Source organism: Melopsittacus undulatus, chromosome 4 (genome assembly GCF_012275295.1).
Source record: "Melopsittacus undulatus isolate bMelUnd1 chromosome 4, bMelUnd1.mat.Z, whole genome shotgun sequence".
In the NCBI taxonomy this organism is placed as follows: domain Eukaryota; kingdom Metazoa; phylum Chordata; class Aves; order Psittaciformes; family Psittaculidae; genus Melopsittacus; species Melopsittacus undulatus.
The window spans coordinates 36383627-36409196 of NC_047530.1; the positions used below are offsets into that span (position 1 = coordinate 36383627).

The 25570-nt window shown below is 45.8% G+C and overlaps 1 protein-coding gene across 3 annotated transcripts; it reads left to right on the forward strand.

Moving 5' to 3' along the window:
- On the forward strand, nt 1-24898 carry NEK9 (NIMA related kinase 9). Of its 3 annotated transcripts, none has more exons than XM_034061902.1 (22): nt 1-269; nt 1417-1594; nt 4586-4641; nt 5517-5587; nt 7432-7537; nt 10082-10213; nt 11107-11217; nt 11796-11860; nt 12807-12857; nt 13909-14101; nt 15309-15453; nt 16396-16596; nt 16999-17045; nt 17874-18029; nt 18403-18511; nt 19072-19233; nt 19613-19783; nt 20014-20073; nt 20646-20836; nt 21068-21232; nt 21769-21981; nt 22355-24898. In XM_034061902.1, exons 1-22 carry the CDS (start codon nt 81-83, stop codon nt 22475-22477), a joined length of 2895 nt encoding a protein of 964 aa, XP_033917793.1. In that variant the 5' UTR covers nt 1-80; the 3' UTR covers nt 22478-24898. The 3 variants fall into 3 exon arrangements, with proteins under 3 accessions (XP_033917793.1, XP_033917794.1, XP_030904641.2); XM_031048781.2 differs by lacking the exon at nt 1-269 and adding an exon at nt 664-678; XM_034061903.1 differs by lacking the exon at nt 19072-19233.
- Nucleotides 24899-25570: the final 672 nt, after the last annotated feature.

A 25570-nucleotide genomic window follows, 5' to 3' on the forward strand; every position in this document is an offset into this window, starting at 1 on the left:
GGTTGTGGTTGGGAGCCAACATGGAGCCCGTCGGGCCTGTCTAAAGGAGAGCCGGGCCGTAGCGGGGCCGCGCCGCCGCCATGTCGCTGGGCGAGTACGAGCGGCACTGCGACTCCATCAGCTCTGACTTCGGCAGCGAGTCCTCGGGCAGGGGCGGCTCCCGCGGCGGCGGCGGCTTGGCCGGCGAGCAGGAGGAGCTGCACTACATCCCCATCCGCACCCTGGGCCGCGGCGCCTTCGGCGAGGCCACCCTGTACCGCCGCACCGAGGTAGGCTGGGCAGGGCCGCCCCCGGGCAGCGGGAGAGGGGCCCTCTCCTCCTTTTCTTTCCCTTTCTCCTCCGAGGAAGGGGCCTCGGGGGCTGCTCCGAGCACCGCTGTCAGGGCGAGCGGGGCGGGTTCCGGAGCATGAGTGCTTGGAGGTGCCAGCGCCTGCAGAGCCACAGAGGGGCTTCCTGCCCAGAGAGACAGCCCCGGCAACAGCGCTGGTGCGGAGCGGTGACTTTGGCCCTCAGTGTTGAGGGGCACAGGGTTTGGGTTTTGGCATATTTGAGTGCTACCAGTCTCTTGGTCACCTGAAAGTTTCACAGGGACGTGTGGAGACTCGTCTGACGCTAATAGATTCCTCATTTTCCTATGTTTTATTCCAGTCACAGAGGACAAGGGGGCATCTCATACAGGTAATTCTTTTGTGTGATCAGCATTTCGGCATAGTCAGGGGAAACTGGTTGAAAGGCCAGTTTCCCATTGCTCCCAAGTCCTTTAATCCCACTCAGTTTGATTGTAGTTGTGGTTTTTAGTGGCTGTCAGAGAAGAACACTTGACTTGATTCCCAAGGGAAGTTCTTCAGGCTTTTTCCTGGGGGAAGGCCACCCTGAGGTGACACAGCTCAAGCAGTTGTAGGTGAACACTGTTCCCTGGGCAGATCACTCAGCGTGTCTGACAGTGTGGATGGGCCCAACAAGGTCAAACTGAATTTGTTCTAATTTCATTTTTTTTTAATTATATTTTTAAGGTTACCAGGGTATTTTGGGATACTTGTAATGGCTCGTAGCCAGGTACAATATTCTGCAGATTTGGGATTGGAAATACACTGTTTTCCTTTCGTTGAACTGGAGTATGTCTAGTCTTTATTGAAACAAAGCAAACTCTGTGTCTTTCCTTGGAAACCTTGTAGTATGGCTTCTTTGGTGAATTTCCTTCCCAAAGGAGTGCTGGCCAGTTAGAAAGATGGCTTCAGGTCATTGCTATTCCTACCAACAAAAGGAAATGTGAAAACTTATTGTTGTGAAGAATCTCTGTCTGAAATCTGTAAGAGGTAATTTTTTTTGCCTTTCCTAAATTTGAATGTCCTGTTGTAAAGGCACAGACTCTTCTTAGTGGCATGGTTTGAATTAAAAGATGTTTTTGTGTTTCAGGATGACTCACTTGTAGTGTGGAAGGAGGTGGACCTGACGCGACTGTCAGAAAAGGAGCGTCGCGATGCCTTGAATGAAATTGTGATCCTTGCACTGTTGCAGCACGAGAACATCATCGCGTACTACAATCACTTCATGGATAACACCACGCTGCTGATTGAGCTGGAATACTGTAATGGTGAGACCCCTTAATCCCACCTACACACAGGTGGCTGCCACATTGCTGTGCCATCCTCCTGCAGAACCTGCAGGGAGTATTCCTGGGATGTCCTCTAGGGAGCAGAGGAGAATTCTGCTGCATAGCTTCTGAAGATGGGATTGAGAAACTTTCTGACTGATTGGTGTTTCAGGTGCCAAAGAAAGAAGCCCAGTAGTTAGTGCAGGCAGTTCAAGCATTAGGTGATTTCTGGAGCCGGGGCAGTGGAAGAAGTGGGTTATTGGTAATGTACATTTCTACTTCATCTTGCTGTGTTTTTTTAGGGGGACAGTGGGAAAAGACTGTGAGGATATTGGGGCCTGCCAGTACAGAGTACTGGGTTGAGTGGGGCTGTTTCTCAGTAGCATCACTTAAATAGACCCCTCTATTTGGCAATTATAAATCAAAGCTTAAAAAGGCTGTAGTCAGGACTTCTTCCTGAGTTGTGGTATCAGCTTCTACATTTACCATGAAAATATATATATAAATCTGGTCCTTCTGGTGGTGGAGAGAACTTCAAAATTCCATCCAAGAGTAATTCACATGGTATTGTTTGGAGTTTGCCGTGGAAACAGTGCTAGCTGAGATGGAGAGGTAGAAGGATATGATGTGAAGGTGTGAGTAGCAGCTACTCTTACACAACTGGAAGAGGAGGTCATACACAGCTGGTACCACTGGAAGGGTTATCTACCTAAAAATGCAGTATAGTTCCTATTTGGATGAGTGGGACTGGGTATCCTGTGTGTGTCTGGGGGTTGTGTTAAGCCTTGGCTCATCAGCAGAAACATTTTTTTTTTGGTGGAAGTGGCCATCATCATATTGTAATTATTTTGAACAGATTGCTTTCACTGGGAGAGGTTGGGGAGGACAGTGGAGTCATGCAAAGTATTCTAGAGGGGTGTCAAACACCCTGGTTGGCAGGTTAACCAAAGCTGTTTCTGCTTCTCTGCTTTTTGTTTTTATTCATGATGGAGTCCAGTACAAGAATAAGGGAATGTTGGCTCTTCGATGCACCATTTATTTTAGGAGTCCTCTGTGTGAGTTATTTAGCTGCTTCAAAAATGCATGCTTAGGGCCATTATAAGTTCCTTTGAGGTTGTAGAAAGAAGCTGCATAGTACTGGTGTGTGTGCATGTCTGCTAATATCTCTTAAACAGTTTGTTTTACTCTGGGACAACAACCAAGATGTGTATATAGCTTGCATTGCCAGATTATGCCTAAGTGGTGCAGAACTAGAAATGTGAGAAAGAGGGAATCACATTTAGACTTACGGATGTTGGTTCTGCCAATGTGTTAATAGCTGTTTATGTGGCTTTTCTTAAGGTGTGCAAGTCCAAGATAATTTGTAACTCATTTTTAAAGTAAAGCTGGACTAGTCACTATCAGACACTCTCAGAATACAGAGTTCTTACTGTTTAATTGGCATGTCTCTCCTGGAGATTTAGAAAAGACTTTCAAATTTAAGTAGATTTTGTCCCTATTTTACAGGGGAAAAAGTCAAGTTACTGGTTTAATTGCCTATAGTTCTGAATATATATATATTATGGTACCATAGGACTTGGGTTTATCATGGGATATCATCAGTAAATACATGTGAAATCTATGTGGGAAGAAATAATCCTACAAAATATGTTTACTGGAGAGAGAAGTGTGTGAAGGAAGGTAAGATGTGATTAGATTAAAGAAATAATTGGTTCTTTTTAGTGTGTGTGCATAGACGTATTGGTTATCTGAGTCGAGCTAATTTGCCTCCTTGTGTAAGATTTTGGCAATGTAGTACCTGTTGTTCTGCTCTGGTTCAGAAGGGCTGCAAAAAAGATGGCAAAAAATCATAGATGAGGGACAGAATTCACTGAAAGCCTGCATAGCCTGAATTGCTAGGAAGAGGGGTCAGAAAAAGAGACAGAAGTGAATACTTTGGTTAAATTGTCACTGTCAGTTGTAGATAATTTGCAAATGTGAACATAAGACAAAAAAAAGAAATGCTGAAAGGTTATAGCAAGGCTGAATGAGAAGAAATTAAGCAAAGGGAATCTTAATTAGAATATAAGAAAAATCTCACTAATATGGAAATAAATCCCCTGAGGAGGAAAAGGAGCCATTGCGACCATTGCTTGGATGTCTACAACTTGACAGGCCCATGGAAATGCAACGGAAAGCTGTCTTGCACCATACCCGTGGGAATAGGAAGGGGCCTGGTGGTCTGTTAGTATTCAAATATAATATATGATAATTGGGAATTGGAATAGCAACAGGATGTGATCAGAGGTTTGAGGTTTACTGGTAGGATACTAATCTGACAAGGAATCTTGCTTCCTGCAGCTCTCAGCATCATTTCTTTTAGTTCCTTGATATTCAGTCTGCCATCTTGAAATTGTGAGGTGCCCTGAAGAGTCTGCTGATTCCAGTCTTCTGTCAGTGGTGCTGCTGTTGCCAAGGCTTTCTGAATTCTGCACTGATGTGTTTGACAAGGCAGATGAAGGAGAAAGGCAGGTCAGAGCTGGGCAGTAAGTGGGGGAAGGCAGCAACTTGTGTTTTCAGGGACTACTCTAAACTTACAATTATTTTCTTTCTCCTTTTTAATGTATTACATATTTATATATAATGCTGAGCAGGATAATCTCACATAATTTGAGGTACAGGTTATAAATGTTAATGTATTACAAGAAGCACTTACAGGTAAAAAGTAGGGATTGCTAGCCTATTTTACAGGTTCACTTTTCACATAGTAGTGAATGGCGGTGTTATAAAAGAATCATCTCTGCTTAAGCTTAGATATGCCAGTGAAGTTCTTAAGAAAATCTTAATTTTGTGAGTACCTGACCAGTTTAAGTGAGGAGTGCTGAGGAAGAGTTGTTGTGATTCATCAGATCTCTTAGGAGATTTGAGTATTCCCAGTAGTACCTGAGCAGAGTTATTGCTACCATTAACCAAGATGAACCTCTCTGTCTTCTCATTCACTTCTAATTACAGGAGGGAACCTCTATGATAAGATTCTGCGGCAGAAAGACAAGTTATTTGAAGAAGAGGTAATTGGACTTGTTTGAGGGAGCAGTGGGGCTGGCCTTATGTTCTGGGGATCTGCCTGGTTATGCAAGTATACAGTATCTTTTCCATAGTGCTGGTAGGAAGGAATTTCTGTGTATGTCTGAGGACTGACATCCTTCCTCTCCTGTTGAACATTGCAAGCATTTATGGACTAACAAAAGGTTTTTTGTTTTCCTTTTTGTCTGTCCATAAGCAGTATAAGCTTTGACGGGAGGAATAATGAAAGAGAGTACCCCAATGACTTTGGTCAGCTTCTTGTCTTGGCTAACATTTAATTTTAAAACTTCTTCCTGTGTTTGTTCCTAGTTGGTACTCAGCTTCTCTCCTTAACCATTTTGTAGGTTCTTTTCTGAGTAATTACCTTGAATCTGTCCCACCATAGCCATTTTTTTCCTTGTTCCTTTTTCTCTCTTTATTTTTTTAAACTTAATTTCTGCTATCTGCTTCCACCTCAAACTGAGGTGATTAATGATTATTCTTATTTATCTTACATAATGACTTTTAAGGCCTTTCATCTCAGGGGAGTATTAAATGGTTACAGTTCATATGCCAGAGAGCCCAACTGTAGATCTTTCCCAGATAGTTGTCTGCTGTCATTCATAAATCTTTTCACTCACTGAATCCTGTGATGCTTCTCAGGACAAACACTATGAATGGCACTAGGGCAGTCTACCTTTGGAATGTCTTTTCAGAGATTTCCAAACCAGGAAATTCTGTATTTTCATACTCCTGAAGGAGCATCTGAATGGTCAGGTCAGGCCTTTCTGCTGTTACTCTGTGACAGGGATATATGGGGTTTGGTATTTTGTTGTGATTTTGCAAGCCTCAAATAATACTTTTCTTTCTACCTTTGCAGATGGTTGTTTGGTATCTCTTTCAAATTGTGTCAGCTGTGAGCTGCATTCATCGAGCAGGAATTCTTCACAGGTAAGTGTGGCATGCAGTAATGCTAAGGTAATAAGTGCGGTCATTGGAGTAAGTGCAGAAATCCTCTAAGTAGCTTTTGCTTCTCTGTTTAAAGCAAGCACTGAGCATCAATCCGAAGCATAACTGGACTGCCTGGATTTTAAGTATCCCTTCTGTAAAGAATTTATTGGGCTGGAAACGGTCTTGTGATAAACGTGCAAGAAATTTTACATATGAAGAGGGAATTGCCGTCTTTGCAGCTGCCACTTTGTGAGCAAAGAGTTAATACATGCAGGAAGGAAATAAATTGGCCCTTTATTGCTGTAGCACATAAATGATGTTTGCTAAAGTGTGTAGGAAGAACAGTTACCCCAGGCCAAAGGTACTTCCTACCCTCTCTGCAATTAATAGTTTCAAACCAACATGGACGTCCTTCTGTAATTCCTAGAGGCTGACAGTGATGAAGACTTTACTTTGGTGTATTGCTGTAGTATAACCACTGAGATTTGTCCTGTATTTGGCTAAATCCCATTCTTTGGCCTGTTATTTAAGGAAGTAATACAGCTTGTCAGCTTGTAGTGGTAATTTTGATGTTGACTGAGATTTCAATGAGTAGATAATTACTTTTTTCTGTTGCCCTTTTCTGTTTGGGAGGGGTAAATTTTATGTCTCATGTGTGCTTCAAGGAGGCCATGATGTTCTGTTGAGTACCACATGTGTGGGCAGCCCTTCCCAGCATGGTTGGATTGTGTACTGCACAACATCCTTCTCTAACTGATGAGCATAGCCATGTGAGGATGTTTTCTCTGGGATAACATCCTGGTTGCTGCCATGCTGCATCTTTGGTAGTTGGAAGCCTTGCTAATGGAAGGTTGGTACCCTACACTTGACAAAGTAGTGCCTAAGTTTTTGGCCTAAAGCAGATGTTTTGTCTGTCCTGCTTTGCAGTGATTTCCTGCTTACCACCTCTGTTGCTCATCTTCGCAGCAGGGTTCGCAGTCTAGGAATTTGTGTGGCCCCAAATCCTTCCATAATAACGAATTGAACAGTTATTTAAATGTTTGCAGTGATTTCCTTCTGCTGCAGACATTGTCAGAGTGACCTAGGACTTTGCGATGCCCCAAGTGGATGAATGCAAAGTGCTGCTTTACTTGATGTCCTGATCTACACTGGGAAGTTGTTGGTACGTTAGGAAAAAGGGGTGTTATGAGGTGTTGGCCATGGGAAGCATATCATACTGCGGGGGCTTCCTCTCCGTATTTACAGGCTCTTGTATTGATCTCTGAAACTACATTGAAATTATTCTGTCTGGGAGAAAGTGTTTTCAAGGAGTTTCGGAATTCATCATTTTTGATCAGTGTTTTGATTTTCTGGGCACAGTATGTCATGTTATAAAGAGTTGTACTTGAGGCATGAGGTAGAGGGATGTTATGTTAAAGTTATAGAGTGTCCTCCCTGTGTTTTTATTTGCATACTTACATACTTATACATTTATGTTTTTGGTGAGCTCAGTGACTCCTGGCTTGGGTCTATTTATGAAACAGGATAAATAGGACTGCATAATGACCTTCATACAAGATTGGACTGAGAGGGGGGAAAGAGCTGTCTTTGATCTGTGGCCTTTATATAGGTGTCTGGAGCCTGAGCTGTTTAGACTGTGTTGGGTATGCACAGGGATTTGCTAAAATATGGATAACTACAGTTACTGCTCCAGTACTTGGGATGAAATTGCCTTTGGAGAGCTCTGTTTGTGTGAGAGAAAATAGAGTAGCAAGTACCTCATTTTGGGGGGAGGTATAATAATGTGTGGAAAACTGAAATCTGGAGATATATTGGTGTGTCTGCATTTCTTTTTCTTCTTTCAGAGATATAAAGACATTAAACATCTTTCTAACCAAGGCAAACCTGATTAAATTGGGAGACTATGGGTTGGCGAAGAAGCTGAACTCTGAGTACTCTATGGCTGAGACTGTGAGTATTTGCTGCCTTTGTGTGCAAACTTGAGATGTGTTTTTCCTTCATCTCTGCATGCCTTGCAGAAGATCAGGGATGCTGTACATTCTTGCTGCTTGTTTTCCATAGTTTGCCTTTCATTCTCCTCTCGGTTTCCCTCACTAACATTGACATAATTGCTGGCATGTTGCAACCTGAAGTTATCCTTGTTCTCAGGTTGCCTTTTGGAGGTTTTTGTCTGTGCAGAGCAGTAGTAGACTAAAGATAAGTGCCACTTGTGGACATGGAATTGTGCCAGTATAGCCATGCTAGAGAGCACTGATTTTCTTTCAGTGGTACCTAGGCTTGGTACTTCCAAAGGTGAATCTGCATTATATGACGGCAGTGTTGTCCAGAGGTGCAGGGACAGCAGTAGTCATATCAGCATGGCACTGTTCCTCTGGGTGAGCTAAGCCCAACTTAGCAAATTAAATTAATTTGGTCATGCCCCTGTGCTAACAGGAGTATTTTTACCTTAGCTGGATCTTGGGTAGTTTGGATGTGCCTGCCTGTCATTGCACTGTGCCACTGTGTCTCTTAATATTTGGACTTGGAGCTGAATTACAAAGAAGCAAGCAAGGCAGTTGTGCTTCTTAGAGTAACCACAGATACAGTCTATTGGTAATGCTCTTGGAGGGGGGCAAAGCTTTTTTAGGAGAGATTAATTCTACCAGAAGGCTGTCAAGCCTGGCTTTGTTCCAGACCCTTCCAGAAAGTGTTTTTGCATCCAGAGTTAATAACACAGGGTGAGGTGGGTTGCAGGCACCTGAAAGGCTCGGCTTGGATTTCCCAGCTCCATAAATTTCTGTGATGAGCTCTAGGCTTGGAAAAGGAGACATTATCTCGAGCTCCTATCTGTTAGAGGCCTTTATTATAGTTTGGGAAGCAAGCCAGCTTGCACTTCCTCTTACCAGACCCTATTATTACATTTAAGGCAAGCTATTGGTGTTCTGTTAGGATGTGTAGTTAAACACTTGCCAACCTCCTTCCAGAACATGCATGCTACTGTATAATTGCATAGTCAGTGGGAGCTCAGGGCTACTGCATAAAGCCCTCACAGCAAAACCACTCATGTTTTGTCACATTTTTCATGGCCACCTGGCTTTGAGAGAAAGTGCAGTCTGTGCTGTGAATTTCCAGGTTTGGTTTTGCCTGGTTTGTGTGTGCATTGGCACATGCAAGCTTTTCTTCCCCCCTTTTTCACTTCAGAAAAATTTTGAACGCCTGATCTTAAATCATGTTTCATTCTGAATGTGCTGGGTGTGCTCTGGGCTAGTTGCTCAATTTGCGATCTAATGACCAGTGGCAGTCTGGAAGTCATCTTTTGTGAAATGAGTGCAGGACACGTTATTGTCCGTATTTGTAACAGTCAGATTATGATTTTGTAAAATGTTTATGTCTTGCTCACTAACTTTGATTTTTCAATTTATCGTTCTTTCTCCCATTTACCAAAAAAGCTTTTTTAATGCTTTGCTTAAAACAAGGCTTAGGTGCAGTGTCCTAGTTCTCCATATTATACTGTGCTTCTAAATGTTCTGTGGCTAGGACTCCTGTAGCTCTGTGACTGTCGTGCTCTGTAACAGGAAATGGAAGGGAGATGGCAGATTCTGAATGTACCCGTTAGGTATCTAGTGTACTAGAAGAGCCTAATGAAGGGCAAACTTCCTTCGGAGCTTTGCTGAGAGACTTGAAAAGGGGGCAACTATAAATATTTCCCCTTCTTCTAAATTCTTTCTCATTTTACTTTGCTGTCTAATTCCTTGCTAGGGAATGAGCTCTGTTCATTTTGTATCTTTATTCTTGCACCTTTATTCTTGCACCTGTCACGTTTGTTCTGTCTTGAGAAATGTTCCTATTTCAGTTGTACCTGGGAAGGTTTCAGTATTTAAGTGCTGGCTTTTGGGATTTTTTGTGTGGTGGGGGTTGTTTTAAACCAGTGGTTTTGGGAAGCCCACTCCTAAAGTCAAAGCCTTTCAGGTGCGACTCAAGCCAGCTTTTTACTTACTGAACCAAAAGTAACCTCTTTTTCATCAGAGTGGCCTTTGTTCTGGCAGTACCTTGTGATCAGGAAGTGTGTCTTCATATCCATGGTTGGAAGCTTTGCTAGATCCTGTTTTCGTCAAATTCTTGTGAGGGTTTCCATATGCCTGGTCAGTATGTAAGCCCCTGGTTACCTCTTAAATGTTGTATATTTAAGAGAGGGGCAAGTCCTTGCTGTATTCTTAAGACTATTTCTTCATTGAGAAGTATGTACCACATCAGGAGCTGAGCAGAGATCCAGGATCTTCTAAGAAACAGAGGCACAGGCTTGTGGATGAGAAGGGAAGAAGTGTGCTTCTTTTTCCCATCCCTCAGCATGTTGGTGGGGTGTGTCATATGTGTCACTTCAGTGAGGTGTCCAAGCTGCATCTAGCTCTGATGCTCATGGGCCTGTGTGAACATGATGGATGCAGAGCTCCTGAATTGAAGGCTGCTGGATCATTTGTGATTTTTGAATGGTTTTGTTTTGTTTTCTTTTCCTAGCTGGTGGGAACTCCATATTACATGTCCCCAGAACTCTGCCAGGGTGTGAAATACAACTTCAAATCGGATATCTGGGCTGTGGGCTGTGTCATCTTTGAGCTGCTTACTCTGAAGAGGACCTTTGATGCTACTGTAAGTCTGCAGCCCAGGATGGACTGCCTAACCTTACTGTTTATCAGCCTGAGATTCACACTTGGCTCATAGCTTTCTTAACTCAAGTTTTTCTTTCATTGTTGTTTAAATCTGCTGGTTAAGAAGACAGTGGCCTGGGAGTGCCAGCGAAAATGCCTGCATGGTTTCTTTTACCCTGCACTGCAGGTGCCTCTCTAGCTTCTGCCAAACCCACCGTAGTCTGCAGCCACAAGCTGTGCTAATCTGTATCATTGGTGTGAGTGAACTGTTCTTTTCTTTACAAGGAAGAAGTTTGTGATTGTGGTTGGTTGGTTTGTCTTCCCAGTATTACTAGCTGTGGATTTTCTGTGCAGGGTTCTGTAGCAAAAACTTGCAGCCTTCTGATGTTATAGGATTTAATCACGTTACCCTTTCTCAAAGTCTGGGTGCAAGAGAAGTGTGGTCAAGCTGGCATGGGGAGGGTGAAAGGAAGCATTGCTGGCTGGTGTATATGATTTGCCAGCTTGTGCCATGAGATGGAAAAAGCTGCTAGCTACCATGGTGCACGATTTGGTAACTGTTAAAGATGCCATCCTTTCCTGACTTCCTCTCGTCATGGCTACCAAGTCCTCAGTAATTTTGCTGCTTGTGTGGCAATATGCTGCGTAGGAGATTCGGTGCAGAGAGAAACCTATCATCACCCTGCTGTTAGTCTGGTGAAAAGCTGGATTTTACCACAGAGTCTCAGCAATCAGGATACCCTTCCTGCAGGAATTATTATTAGGCTTCTGGAGAACTGCTAGGCAGGGAAGAAGCATGTGTCCAGATCAGAGGAGGAGGAGGAGGAAAATAATAGTGGCGTGTTGCATCTCTTCCCATTGGATACCTTATCCAACTCAGTGGTTTCTGCCTAGAATCCCCTGAACCTTTGTGTGAAGATTGTACAGGGAAATCGCGCCATGGAGGTTGATTCCACTGTCTACTCCCGGGAACTGATCCAGATGGTGAATTCCTGCCTTGATCAGGTTGGTGAAATACTTTTAATTTTCAGACACCCCTTCCCAGCTGCCTGAGCCGTGGTGTTCAGGGTGAAGGGGAGCAATATGCCTATTCCAGCAGGAGGGCTGTTGATGCACGGTAATTTCTGTGAGGCCTGAGGCACCACTAAGGCTTCCGCTGGTCCTCTGAGAGCCTTGTCTCCAGATGCCATTCAGTCATGCTGGCTCTGGAGGAGTGCTGGGTTTACTCTGATGACAATTACTTAGTGGTCTGGCAGAAGCAATTATTTTGTGATGCAGGTGGAAGCATCATGTCAATACAATCTGTTAAGGTTCTGTCTTTCTGACTTTGACTCTGTCTTTCTGAAGGGAATTAATTTCTTGAAAGCAAACACAGTATTGATACCTTCAGAGCCTGGAGGCCCCTCCTGCACATCACTGGCATTAATTCCTATTCATCCCAAATACTTGAATTCATTCCTTTCTCTTTTGAAAGGAGTCAGGGAAGGAGGCCTATGCAGGCCTGAATGATGTCTTCTGGCCCAAGATTTTGTTGTAGATGATGAGCATTTCCCAAGGAATGACTTGTTGTTTGCTTCTCTTAGGATCCAGAGAAGAGACCCACTGCAGATGAATTGCTTGACCAACCCCTTCTCAGCAAACGCAGGAGGTAATGAGATGGTCTCGCCTGAAACTTGGAACCTGGTGTCAGGGAGAGCAGGAGTGTTTGTGCAGACTAGTGGTGTTTATCCTTCTGTAGCAAAATCCTGAAGTTAATTTGGCCTGATGTGAGGCAGTTATTGAAGTACACTGCATCCTCTTTAGGGGAGAAGTGCCTTCGTCCTGTTTTGTCTTCTGGTCCAATGTTCTGTTGGTGCATGGGTATGGTAAGAAAGGTCTCTGCACCCTTTCTCTTAGAAGCTATTGTATTGGGAACCTTGAGGCATCCCTTTCTGAGGCTCCTTTGATGAATGCTGGTTCCTGCTCTTTAAATCTCTTTGAATGAAGGGTCATAGAGATCCTTCTATAATCATGGGACAAGGCCTTTCAAAATACACGTATCATGCAATATAGGGACACTTGCTTTCCCCCTTTGTTGTCTCCCTCTTCTGGACAGAGTTGCATTGAAAATGGCCCATTTTAGCTTGGTTTGACCATCAGCCTGCATTCAGTGTCTCTTTATGAAAGGTTGACTGTTTGCATGCCACATTGGTTGCTTTGAGAACCAGCAGATTTAGTCCTTAATGCTGAGACTCTTTTACTTGGTGGTTAGCAAAGTTTGAGTTTTGTCTTGCTGTATGCAGTGGTGAAAGCCCAAATCCTGATAATATTTAACCATTTAAGGTCATTCTTGTGCAATCTGGGTATTGGTTGGCCCCATTCTGGAATATGTGTAGGTTGTTGTCCTCAGCTCTCCTGGAAGCTTGTTAGCTCTGTGGTACATTACTTCTGGCCTATTTACTGTCTAATGCTGTGAGCTGGCAAACAGCTGCCACATTTCCTCCAAGAGGGAGCAGCTTCCCATTGGAAAGGAAAGCAGTCTGTGTGTGCTGCTTGTCAGAAAATTGCTTTGGGCAGTGTTACTGTTTCCTAAAACGCTTTTTCTCCTTTGGCAGGGAGATGGAAGAGAAAGTCACACTCCTTAATGGGCCAAATAAGCGACCAAGGTAATTATTTGGGCATGTGTTTGAAAGGAAGTCTGGAGAGAACAGGTCCCCAGAGAGGAACTTTGCTGAGAGTGCTAGTCTGTGACAACCTTAATGGAACAGTGTAGGTTCCTAATTCCTAAATGCTAGGAATTTGACATTGTTGTTACATGGTTATTGTCCCATGTTTTCTTCCGCCTTTTATATCCTGCTTATTTGTGTGGCTGGAGCCTTACCTCAGCAGGTTGAATACAGCTCTGACCTGTCCTACTGAGGCTGTAGTCTTTACAGACTACGTATCTGACAATGGGATCTAGATCCCGCCTTTCATGCAAGTTACCTTCGACAGGAGGGATATGACTGTCTGAATGTTGAATATCAAATGAATATAAATATCTCTCATAAAACCAGATATCTGCAGAGGGTCCTCTGTGAAGCAGGTAGCTCCCATGACATGTATCGCTCTTTTTCTGTTGATCTGTCAGATAGAATTGATGTTTTTTCCTCATAAAATTGGAAGTATTATCTGAACACTTTATGTGGATTGTTCCCTTTCATGGGTTGCTTGCAAACAGTTTACTTTGGTTACAACTTCTATCTTGCAGTCTGCCTGTGAATTGATTCTTAACTGGACTGAAGAGTTATATTTTTGCCCTTGAATAGAAGCCTGTCATTTAAATATAGAGAAGAGAGGGAGGTTAGAAGCTTTTAGATGCTTCTGTATTTTGAGCAAGATTTCATGACTGTTGGTAAAGCTTTCATGTTTCACAGATGAGAGGAGCTCTGTGCCTATTCAGTGGAAACCCATGATTTTTTAACATCAAACTGGATTGTAGGCTTTTTAAAATGCTTCCTGGAAGCTCCTTTCTCTGCTGTTCTGGGGCAGGTTAGATCCTGGGTTCTCTGTATAGCAGTTGAGCCATCATGACCACTCAACAAAAAAGAACAGTTGGTGAAAAGAAAACCCGTAAATGCTTGTGAAGGGAAAATTGCTGGGCAATGGTAGGAAAATGAGTGATGACAGTGAATGCAAACTCATTATTGCTTGTGTGTTCTGGGGGGTCTTGTGCAGGTCAAGTACTGTGAACGAGGCTCCCATTGCAGTTGTGACTTCACGCACTAGTGAGGTGTATGTCTGGGGGGGTGGGAAGTCCACCCCCCAGAAGCTGGATGCTATCAAAAGTGGCTGCAGTGCACGCCAGGTGTGTGCTGGTAACACTCACTTTGCTGTGGTGACAGTGGAGAAGGAACTCTACACCTGGGTGGTAAGTGAGAGAAATTGCAGGAAGGGGTAAGGGTGGGAAAGGAGAATCCAGATCCACTGCCAAGCATTGATGAACCTGTTAGAATCATATGAGCCAAAAGCTTGGAAAAGAGAAATCTGATTGCAGTGACACAGTGAGGCCATCTGCTTTAGGACCCAAGTCTCAAGGCTGTTGTATTTTGGAGAGAAGTTTTCCATCATGACATTTCCATCATCATCCAGTTTTTGAGGATTGTGGGTGGTGGAGTGGTAGGCTTAGACACTGAGTCAAACATCTCTTCCTCCCCTTCCTGACCATTAGAGATGCACTGGAGGCTTTGTGATGTTCTGTCGGCTTTGTGTATCTTAGAGGAAGGTTTTCAGAGATCAGAATGGATGGGGTAAGTGACCTTGTTGTAATACATGTCACCTGTGAAGCAACTTGTGGATAAAACCAGAGACGTCTTACATGAAACAACTCTGTTTTTTTATGATGGGTGGAAGTTCTGTGATAGTTTAAAGAGAATAAAAAATGTTGGTATGTAATGCATTTAAAACAGTTCGATCCAGTCTTCTCAGGCTTAGATGGTGTGTTACATGGAGGGATTCTGCATCTCTGGGCTTCCACAGGCTGTTGTATTGATGATACAGAACATGATAAAACAGGTTAGAAAATACTGGTAGGTGGCTGAGAGAAGAAAGAGATCCAAACGGGAGCAATTTGAAGTCATTTGGTAGGTGTTACTGCAAGAATGGCCAGTGAAAACTTCCAGTTGGCTATTAATAGCTTAGTTTTAGCTTTAACACTACTCAGCGTTGTTTTGGTTTTCCTGTGGAATTCGTAGGTCTGGCAGCTTCTGTGGCATTTGTTTCACGTTACAGATTTCTTTGCAGTCGTTAGGATTTAGAAAAGTTGGTCAAAAAAATGAGGGATGAATTTCAGTCCTGCCGGCAGGGAGTGGGTTCTGTAGCTTGGCAGATGAGAAAAGAGCAGGGATTCCTCACCATCTGGTGGCCAGAGATAGGATCACTCCCTGCTTAAAAGCCTGTGCTGCCATTTAGAATGTTGCCTGCTGTTATCCCACGTAGATAGCAGTCTGTTCCCTGGAGTAGCTAACACGCTTTTGCTTTCTGTTTGCTGTCTTCTGTTGCTTGTTTGAGGTGATCTAACTGGGGAGCATCTCTGAGGTCATGGATACTTAACCTTACCAGATGCTTCTGTCTTGCAGAATATGCAGGGGGGCACCAAGTTGCATGGGCAGCTGGGACATGGAGACAGAGCCTCCTACCGGCAGCCAAAGCATGTTGAGAAGCTCCAGGGAAAAGCCATTCGCCAGGTGTCCTGTGGAGATGATTTCACAGTGTGCATCACAGGTGAGAGCTGAAGGGCACCGCTGTCCCCTGGCTTTGCTGCATGGTGGAGGTGTTTGCTGTCACAATAACATTAGCAGAGTGCACAAAGGAGAAAGCCCCATATGTTTCTCAGCCCTTAGTTTTGAGACTAGTAGGTGCAGTAGTGGAGCTAGATCAGTGTTATTATACAGAGGAAGATATTGACTCCTAAGAAGACGGGGTGTTTTGCTAAGGATGTGCTCCTTTTTGGTGATGAAGCTGGGTGCTGAGCACAGCTCTCTGTGGCTGTGCAGAGTTCCTGCTCTTACCAGTGCATGTGTTGCCTCCACACATGCCTGTATTAAAGAGAGAGGAGTCTGAAGTGAAGGATGTAAATGTGTTTGAAACTCTTTCCAGACTGTGTGGGGAAAGAATATCTCAGTGATAAAAGATGATGTGTATCTGAGATCTACTTTTTAATTCAGAAATCTTGAGACCTGGTAGTTGTCTCTAGTTCTAACTCTGCTCATACATTGAGAGATGTATTAACTGTGGTGTTGTCTATTATGGAAGAGTTTGAATCTTGCTTGTCCCATAAAAACAACTCTCAACAAGGTAGTTTCCATATTATTTTGCCAGTGCTGGAAAAGCAGAGGTTTGAGAGAGATAAGCTCAGATGCTCAGTGTGCTGGAGGAGCAACTTAGGGAGCCACAGGATAAATTTGTGGGTTTCTATTGAAGAAAGTTGCAGGTTCAACCCAACAATTTTGAACACTGGTGGTCTGAAATAGGTGCAGGTTGTAGTGTAATGTCATCCATCTTAATGGGAACAAGAAAGGATTTCACAGTCTCCTGATGAGACTTCTTCTGCACTGAAGAGGAGCATACGTAGAGAAAAGAGGTGGCTCTGGCTGTGCCAGAAGAGGTTAATGTGCAGCCTAATCCAGTCTGTGTGTGTGACCAAGCTTCCCTTGTGTCCTTCAGATGAGGGCCAGGTGTATGCCTTTGGCTCGGACTATTATGGCTGCGTCGGCGTTGACAAGGCTTATGGCTCTGAAGTGCTTGAGCCTTTGCAGCTGGATTTCTTTCTTACCAACCCCGTGGAGCAGGTCTCTTGTGGAGATAACCACGTGGCAGTGCTGACCAGGAACAGAGAAGTCTACACGTGGGGCTGTGGCGAGTACGGTAGGAACCTAAAGGCCCTGGGGCATGCCTGCTTCAGAAAGTGGGTTGGTGCAGGTGTGTAATGCTGGGTGTAGGTGGGGGCTGTCTGGTATACTCTGGGGATATGTAGCAAAGAATACTGCTTCTTTTGGGCTTTCTTCCCTCGTAAGGATGGGGAACTGAGCCCTTGGAACTTCATTCTGGGAAGTTCTAGGGTTCCACCTGGCCTCTTTGTGGATAGGGCACTTGTAGTGTGAGTGGGGTTGGGTCACCTTGGGGGTTGGCAGGCAGTGATGCACATAGAGGAGAGGGTTTCTAGTTCTGTAGGGAGATTCCTTGGGGGCTGTGGAGAGGCAATACCATTTCTTAGGGACAGGCACGTTGTGAGGCCTTTTCTCATTGCAGTGTTTTTCACTGATGCAGGGCGCTTGGGGTTGGATTCAGAAGAAGATCATTACACCCCTCAGAAGGTAGGTCTGTGACTAATTCTCAACATCTGCATGGGTGTAAATTCAGATTAATTGCTGATTGTAAATATAACCTGCTTGACGCTCAGGTGTGTTCTTCTGACACACCTGAGAAATGAGAGTTTGTGAGGGTTTTAACTTTGCTTCCTCATTTCATTTTGCTTCATTTCTTCCTAGACATCATAGCAGAGGGGCATATTGCTCCCAAATAAGCCAGCATCATGACTTGGAGCTTCATTGCTCTGGTCTCCACACTGGAACTGGAAATGCCCAACTTAATGTGGTTGAAATCATAGCAGGAAATACTAAATGGCATACCTTGGGTTTGTAAAGGAAAGTTGCGGTAGTGCAAACAACTTGAATTTGACATAATGAGTTAAAGATGAGTTGAAAGTAAAACCTTCTTGAAATGCAGTGGTAGGGGTAATGGAGGTAATCTAATCCAGTGGGGGTTAGAAACCACCAAGAATTTGCCAGATACCTGTGATCACACAGTATCACCCATACAGCACAGGCCCAGCCCTGCTCGGTGGACTGGGTCTGGTGCTTGTAGACCCCAGCTGGCCAGGATACCTGTGCACCACATTGCTGGTTCCTGTGCTGGCTCACTGGTGTCTGCTCACCAGCCTGGAATTTCTGCATTGTGACCAGAGTTTCAGAATGCTGTAGACTTTCTGATATTCTTGTGCCTTCATTCAAAATAACTGCACTGGCTATTGTCAGTGGCCAGACTAGCTAAACCACTGCTCTAACCCCATGTTTCCATGTTCCAGCTTCTATGTAGTAGGTGCTGGGATTTTGATTTTCTTGGGATGTATTTCTTCCACATAGGTGGATGTTCCAAAGACCTTAAACATTGTGTCCGTTCACTGTGGCTGTGATGGAACTTTCCTGCTCACCCAGACAGGCAAAGTATTGGCATGTGGACTCAACGAGTTCAACAAACTGGGCCTGAATCAGTGCACATCAGGGATAATCAACCATGATGTAAGTTCGTTTGGGTGCCTGGCTCCAGCTCTCAGCCGTATATGAGGAAATGGAGGTTCTGTGACAGAGACGAAGCGTTCATTAGCTTTGTGCCAATTTGTTAGTTCCAGTCCAAGACAGTAGATACTGGGATTGTGGGAAGGGCAATTTGTTTCTGTTTTCTATCTGCTCTATGTCATATCTGATAGTGAAACAGATAGTGGGCTGCTCCAGGGTGATTTAGCCAGTGACACAGATTCTGGCAGTTCTTTCCCGTCCCTGCTTTGGGACTGTCTAGGTTAATGCTGTGGTCTGGCCAAGACATGCTTGAGTAGGTTTTAGCTGATGAATGTGTGTATTTTCACTCTGTGTTTACCCACGTGTCTTTTCTCAGACATATTGTGAGGTGCCCTATGCCACTTCCCTTACTCTGGCCAAGCAGCTGTCCTTCTACAAGATTCGTACCATTTCTCCAGGGAAGACACACACAGCTTCCATTGATGGTGAGCCCTGTATATTAAGAAGTGAATGCTGGTTGCTGGATTACTTTGCATCAGCTTAGCCCTTTCAGCCTGGCCCTTGACACTGAGGGTTGTGCTCTTGGTAGCAAGGCTTATGCCTGCTTCAGGAAGCCAGGACTCCTGTTTGTCAGTAGTGTGGCCTCTTGGCCAGTTGAAGCAAGATCAGCTTCTGGGTCAGCCTTCCCATTTCTTTAAAGGGGCAAAAAAGAAGAAAAAAGCTGGGGTCAAGAATCGTGCTGTGGGCTAGTGGAGGAATCATTTATGACTGAGTTAGGCTTTGCTCAAGTGACAGCAGTGAGAGGGCTGTGAGGAGTCCCAGCTCACAGCGTCAGAAAAGGGGAGCAATGGGCGAGGGAATTGGGAAGGTGTTCCCAGGCTGAAGCCATTCCTCATGGTTGGCACTGTCCCCTCCCAGCCTGGCAGGCTTCTCCCCAGAGTCCTTGCTGGTCATGGGCTGTTGCTGCTGGTTCTGTGCATGCATGGCTGCTTCCAGAGTTTGCTCTGGGCCCTTGCTGTGACTGTCTCCTGGTTCCCCCTCTCAGAGCGAGGCCGCCTGCTGACCTTCGGCTCCAACAAGTGCGGACAGCTTGGTGTTGGGGACTATAAGAAGCACCTGGGAATTAACCTGCTGGGAGGCCCCCTGGGGGGTAAGCAGGTGATCAGGGTTTCATGTGGAGATGAATTCACCATAGCTGCTACTGACGGTGAGTGGGTCTTTGCAAAGTTGTGGTGGTTTCCTTTGAACTAGATGTGTAGGGTGGTTAACTGGCTCCCACTGAGCATTTCCTACACCACCCCTGCAGCACTGCACTGGAATAAAGAAGTCCTTGTAGACTGGGGCTGTCTGGCCCCGTCGATAGTCCCAGTGCAGTGTCAAGCATTTGCTCTCCCTGGGGCTGCAGAGTGCTGGCTTGGTGGCTGCCTTTTAGATTAGTTCTCAGTTTGTTCTCTCATGGGCAAAATGGAGCTGGTGGGTTAGATACTTTGGGATAGCAGTTACAGCAGAGAGGCTGTGATCCCTGTAGCAATTCCAGGTGAAGAGAGAATGTGGGAATTGAGGCTCCTGCATTTCTCTTTCCTCAGACAACCATATCTTTGCCTGGGGTAACGGTGGGAATGGACGTCTGGCAATGACATCAACTGAGAGAGCCCATGGCTCAGATATTTGTACCTCATGGCCTCGGCCAATATTTGGATCGTTGCATCACGTCCCAGACCTGTCATGCCGTGGCTGGCACACCATCATCATTGTTGGTAAGTGTAAGCGTAGAATGAAATTTTGGGATCTTGGGTTATGACAATGGATTGCTTGTCAGGACCTTAACTATAAATCCTGCCCGGGAACAGGCCAGGTTGCTGTGGGAGAACATGACAAGCTCTCTAAGCTCTAGGTCTGCAACACTAGCTTTGTTGTGTGCCTTTGTAGGAGTTGTCTCGCTTTCCCTGTGGCACTCTTAACTGAAAGTGTGCTTCTCTCCTTGCAGAAAAGGTGTTAAACTCGAAAACAATCCGATCCAACAGCAGTGGCCTATCCATTGGAAATGGTGAGTAATGTGCCCTGGGGAGCTGTGGTTTAAGTCCATTCGGTGGTTATTTGGAGGGGGTGTGGTTTGGTGCTGCAGCATGGTTTCTGTGCATTTGAAAGGCTTCACGGAAGAGCTCAGTGCAGGAAGTCTGGTTGGCGACGTGCATGGGAAGGGATGGCCTGAAGCTGGGAAAGAGACAGCTGGAACAGAGGAGGAAGAACATGGATAGAGAGAGGCCTTTGTAGTTGAGGAACTTCAATTTGACAAGGAAAAGCTGAGAGGAATTCACTGAAGGGAGCTGATAAGGAAAGGGGGGGGGTATGGAACAGCTACTGGAGAGATGGAATCCAATTTCTTGGACCTGTGGGAGGGCTGGGGCTGAAAAGCTGTGGAAGGCTGCTGCACACAAGCCCTTTTGGGAGGCCTGCAGGTAGCATTAAGGGATAAGCTGTTGAGGGAGATATGGCTAGCATGTGCTCTCACTGTGGCCATAGAGCCCAAATGTCTGCATTTTCTCTGCTCCAGCTGGTGTTTGGCAACAGGAATAGCAGAGGTGGGAAGAGTATAAAGTTTTCATTCTTGTTTGCTAGTGGCTCAGAGCTGCACAACTGGAGGAGGAGAGGAAGAAGATAATGAACAGGAAGCGGAGACCCCTAATGCCAGTGGAGGCTTTCGGGGAACCATGGAAGCAGATCGTGAGCTGGGGGGCTGGATCAGCACCACAGAAGCTAAGGGAGGCAAGAGTGCTGACAGCAGCTCCTGCCCTGGCTGGCTGAGGAAGGTAATGTCGTTTCAGAAATGCCTTAAAACAGGGACCTAGGCTGGGGAAAAGCACGGGATCACTGCCACCTTTAAGGGATGCTCTGAAAGGTTCTTAGCAGTGGGCTAGGAGTGGAGCCCTTTAGTCCTCTCAGCCTTTTTGACCACAAGAGGGGGTTGGTGTGATGATTGAGGAGGTTAAGCCAGCTGCAGGAGCCAGGCAGGCCTGACAGTGCTGCTTTTGTGTACCCAGGAGCTGGAGAACGCTGAATTCATCCCCATGCCTGACAGCCCCTTTCCCTTGAGCATGGCATCTTCAGAGCCAGAGAAGGAGACTCTCCCATACCAAAAACTTCAAGGACTCAAAGTGGCCTCTGAAGAACCCGCTGGATTAAACAAGCCCCAAATGGAGCCCTGGGTAATGTTACCCTAACGCAGGTGTGGCTAAAAGCTCTCGGGGACTGTAAATAGCAATGTCTGAATTATGAGGAGAGCTGAGAAGAGAGTTTTGGATTGGCCTAATTTGTCTGGATGAAGAAGAGAGGGCTGTTGATATCAGAGATGATGCTGCAAAGAGAACAGTTCACAGGAATCTAGAACACAAAGCTGGGGCTTGGCCAGATTAAAAATAATGAGATCAGTTCTTTGGAAAAATGTGGTTAATGAGATTGGAAAAAAAAAAAAAAGGAGAAACCTAGGGCCCAGACCCCTAACAGAAGAGAAAATTAGAAAGCAGACATTGCTGTGAGACAGGAAGAACTATGAGAAATCAGTGAGAAATGACAGCCTGTGACACTCTCTTATTCCAGGAGATTTCTGTTCCCAGAGAACAGATCCCCAGCTTAGCAAAAGGGTGGTAAACCGGATAGGTGTTGGTTGTAGGAGCAGCTTTCCCAGAAGGAGGAGGACGTTAGTGGCACTCACCACCGGCCTGACTTCCCTTTGTTTCTGCAGCCTCCTTGCCTGAGTCCAACCTTGCCGTGTGGTGAAGGGAAGGCTGCGCCTCCTGCTGCAGGCTGCGTGTGCGGAGCTCTGCAGGTGGAGGTGATGCACCTCCGAGCCCTGGTCTTACAATGTCTGGATGAGCAGAAGCAGCTGCAGCAGGAAACCGTTCGTCTGAGTGCCCAGCTCCAGCGGTTCTGCAGCGGGACAGAGGGAATGCAGCAGGTAAGGACTCCTCTGGGCTCACAGTGCTTGTGCGTAGACTGTGGATGGAGGCTGTGCAGAAGGAAGCAGCTCTTAACAGATGTCTTTCTTAGAACAGAAAGGTGAGGCTTGAACACAGTGCCCGTTTCTTGTTAGAGCTGCTGATGCAAGCTCTGGTAAGAGCTACAGGAATGAAGTCAAGACCACAGTTTCCTGTGAGGACAGCCCAGTGCTTGAGGGACTTGGGATCCCCCTTTCTTTCTCCTCATGAGAAGGGATGAGTAGTCAGATGTGGAGAATCCCAGATGGCCGTGGAGAACTGTGCCATGTATGGCTCGTGGCTTCTTTGCAGCTAGTCCTAGAGTTGTTTGGATAACTGCTGTGTGTTTGGCAGGTGGAGGTTCATTCCAGAGGAACACAGACAGCCAAAGAGGAGATGGAAGTGGATCCAAAACCTGACTTGGATTCAGATTCCTGGTGTCTCCTGGGAACGGACTCATGCCGCTCCAGCCTCTAGTCTCCTGAGCCCACTGGGATTCATCTAACCTCACAGCACACTAACCGAATGCAGAGAGCGGCTTTCCTGGCTTCAGGTCACTCGCAGACAAGGAGTGAGGCTGGAGGCTCCAGAGCAGCACCCATGTATGTTTGATATGAACTAGGAGTGAGTTTGAGAGGGGAAAGGCCACTGAGCTCTCGGCCAGCTCAGTGATTGAAGCAGCAGCAGCTCCTCTTTGTACCTTATCTGTCAACTGCGCACAAGGCAGAATGGCCCTGTTATGGCGATGGCTCCAGTAGCGGCTTGTGGCCCTTTCATTGTTTCCCTGCTTCCTGGGAGCTGCCTTTGGGACCCCAGTATTCATCACTGCATCTCTAGAGGAGAGGAGGAGACATGGTTTGTACTTAAGATGGCTGAACCCTAAGACTCGCCACCTTTGCTTCAGAGGGGTGAACGATTGGGATGCTCTCCCGACCACATGGTAAGGCCCAGCTGGTGAGACTGCTCCCCTCTGCTTAGGGGCAGAGGGAGCAGAGAACTTCTCATTCTGGCAGCAGTGGAGATCTTCCTCTTAGAGAGATAATAGTAACCACGATGGATGTCGCCAGCCATGAGGCACGGCTTCTGGCCATGTGGCTGTTTCTAGTGGCCTGTATAGACAGAGTTTAAAGGCTTTATTCTGGGTGCCTAGGGCTTTCCACCTTCCAGGTAATGCAGCGAGATGTGTGAATCGTGTGTCGTTTTCAATAGCAGTAGCAGGGGACTGTCTGAGATGGGATCTCTAGCTCTCAGTTTCAGACTGCCTGCTTCCCAATCAGTTGACAAGTGTCTGGGCCTCGGACTAAGTCACCCCTTTCTTTCTCCAGCTGTTCAGCTTGGTTCAGGTGCCAGAGCGTTCTGGTTTCTTGGCATAAGCCTGTAGCTGCTCACTGCTTGGCTTCTGTTCTGCTCAGCCGCTGGTACCCACAGTCTGTGTGGGTGTGGGAAGGATCGGTGTTTTTCCACTCAAGTGTTTTGATGAAGCTGGAATGCAGTTTCCTACCCAGAATAGGTCCTTAATGCCGTAGTCACAGGATGCAGCCTTCCCCAGTGACCACGAATTATCAAGTCTCTGTCTGGAATTCACCTTCTTTTTAGAAGCAAGAGGCTTTCTCAAGAATCCTGGAGATGGGAAGAGCCATGGTCTGATGATCAAGATCTCATTTCTTGGCAGGAAATTAGGTTGGTTTTTGCTCCCCTGAAATTATTAGCAGATTGATTTTGAAGTAAGCTTATGGGCTTGGTAGGATCCCTGGGAGCAGCTAGCCTCCCCTGCCTTATGTGGAGCCTCTGAGGAGTCCTGAGTGCCTCTCACCTTTGCTGTGAGAGTGGGTTTCATGAGACTGTCCCCATAGGTGACGTGTCATTAGAATTACCTCGGGGCTGCTGGAATTGGATATGCTTTCACCTCTCCGGGACTACTTCTTTGGGGAGACTGTTCCAGGGGAGCCAGCATTCCCCATTTGTTTCTAGAGGTGGATGCCAAACCATTTGCTTTCAACTCACATTCGTTAAATACTTCTTTGGTGCCTATTGCTAGTCTCTTGGAGCTGAATCAATTGCAGTCTCTCCAGGGCAGTGTCCAGAGCAAGGATCGTAGCTGTGTGCTCATCTGTTGTTACTGAAGGCAGGGCAGGAGGACAGGCCTCCTGAGAGGTGGTGAACATCGGGTGCCCTGGGGCGGCCACGCTGCTCCATTGCCCTTTTGACTCTGCTCTCTTTTCCCCTGTGTGCGTTGGAGTCAGTTCTCAGGTCAGGGTCCAGGCCTGAGAGTTGTTGTTGCAGTTGAAAATGATGGAATTGGTCATGTTGTGGCAGTGCCTTTGAGGAGTGAAGGGTTGAGCCTGAGCCGTGTCCAATAAGCAAGCATCAAGCTGATGGGAGTCACTCTGCTGCAGTGCACTGCTATCCTCATTTCTCAATACTCTGCAGTTGGGAAGCTGGGTGCACAGACTGGATTCCCTTTGGATGTAGTGGAGGATGAGGGTTCCTGACGGAGGATGCCCTGTGCTCTGCAAGCTCGTATGTGCCTTAGAGTATTCACGCTATCCAGGTTGTGCCTGTTACAGACCACGGATTTCACACCAGCCAGCTATGCAACCAAAAAAGCAGTTTAAAGCCAGCACCTTTGTCTTGGGCTGAAAATGGAAGGGCAAGTGGGTAGAAGTGCCTTTTGAGCAGTTTCAGATGCTTTTTACTTCTCCCCTTCTTGCAGTGCTAGCTCCCTCTATGGTGGTCTCCTGCTAGTATTGCTACTGAGTTGTTACAGTGGAACACAACTTACGCCTGCTTTGACACTATGGCTGAAAACTAGTTTGTCATTGTCAGGTTTTGTTTTGTTTTTTAAGGTTAAAGGGTGGAGTGGTTTGGAGTTTCTGTTTAAATAAATGTTTAATCTCATTCTCCTGTGTGCAGATGTCTTTGCTATGGGAAAAAATGTCAGGTTTTGTGTCCCTTCATTAAAAACCCAACCAAACAACTCTTTTCTCTTGCTGAAGCATCTCCTCCCAGTGACATCAGGGAATTCTTGTGCATGTGTTTATCTTAACAGTGTAAGTGCCAAGTGGGAAATGAGTAAGAGGAAGAGAGAGCTTCAAAGGGAAAAAGTACCTGTTCTCTCTACCAGTTTCTAGTAAGCATTAAGGCCTACAGAAGGGAGAACGTGTCTGACACCTGCTCAGCCCACTCTTCCTATACTTGATGCCTGTAACTTCTCACTTTTTATCGGGGTTTTTAGTAAGTATTGAAATGTCTGGGCTAAAGGCTTAAAATTCAACAGAGATTTGGATTGAAAATGCAGCATGTCTACGAGAGGGGGACTGTACTGCAGTAACAGAAGAGGAAGCTGAGCTGGTGTGAACAACATAGGCTGAGTAGTGCCAAGGAACACTAACAGTGATGGCAGAGCGGCAGGGTAAATATCTGTGCTGAGCCGGTATGTACTGCTCTCGTGGTTTGTACACTCGTACCTGGCTGGCACAGGGCAGCACTGAGCCTTGCTGGGACCTTCACGCTTTTCTAGGGTGTGCTAAGGGCACGTATGTATAGGGCAGAAGCTCTCCAAGTGTTTTC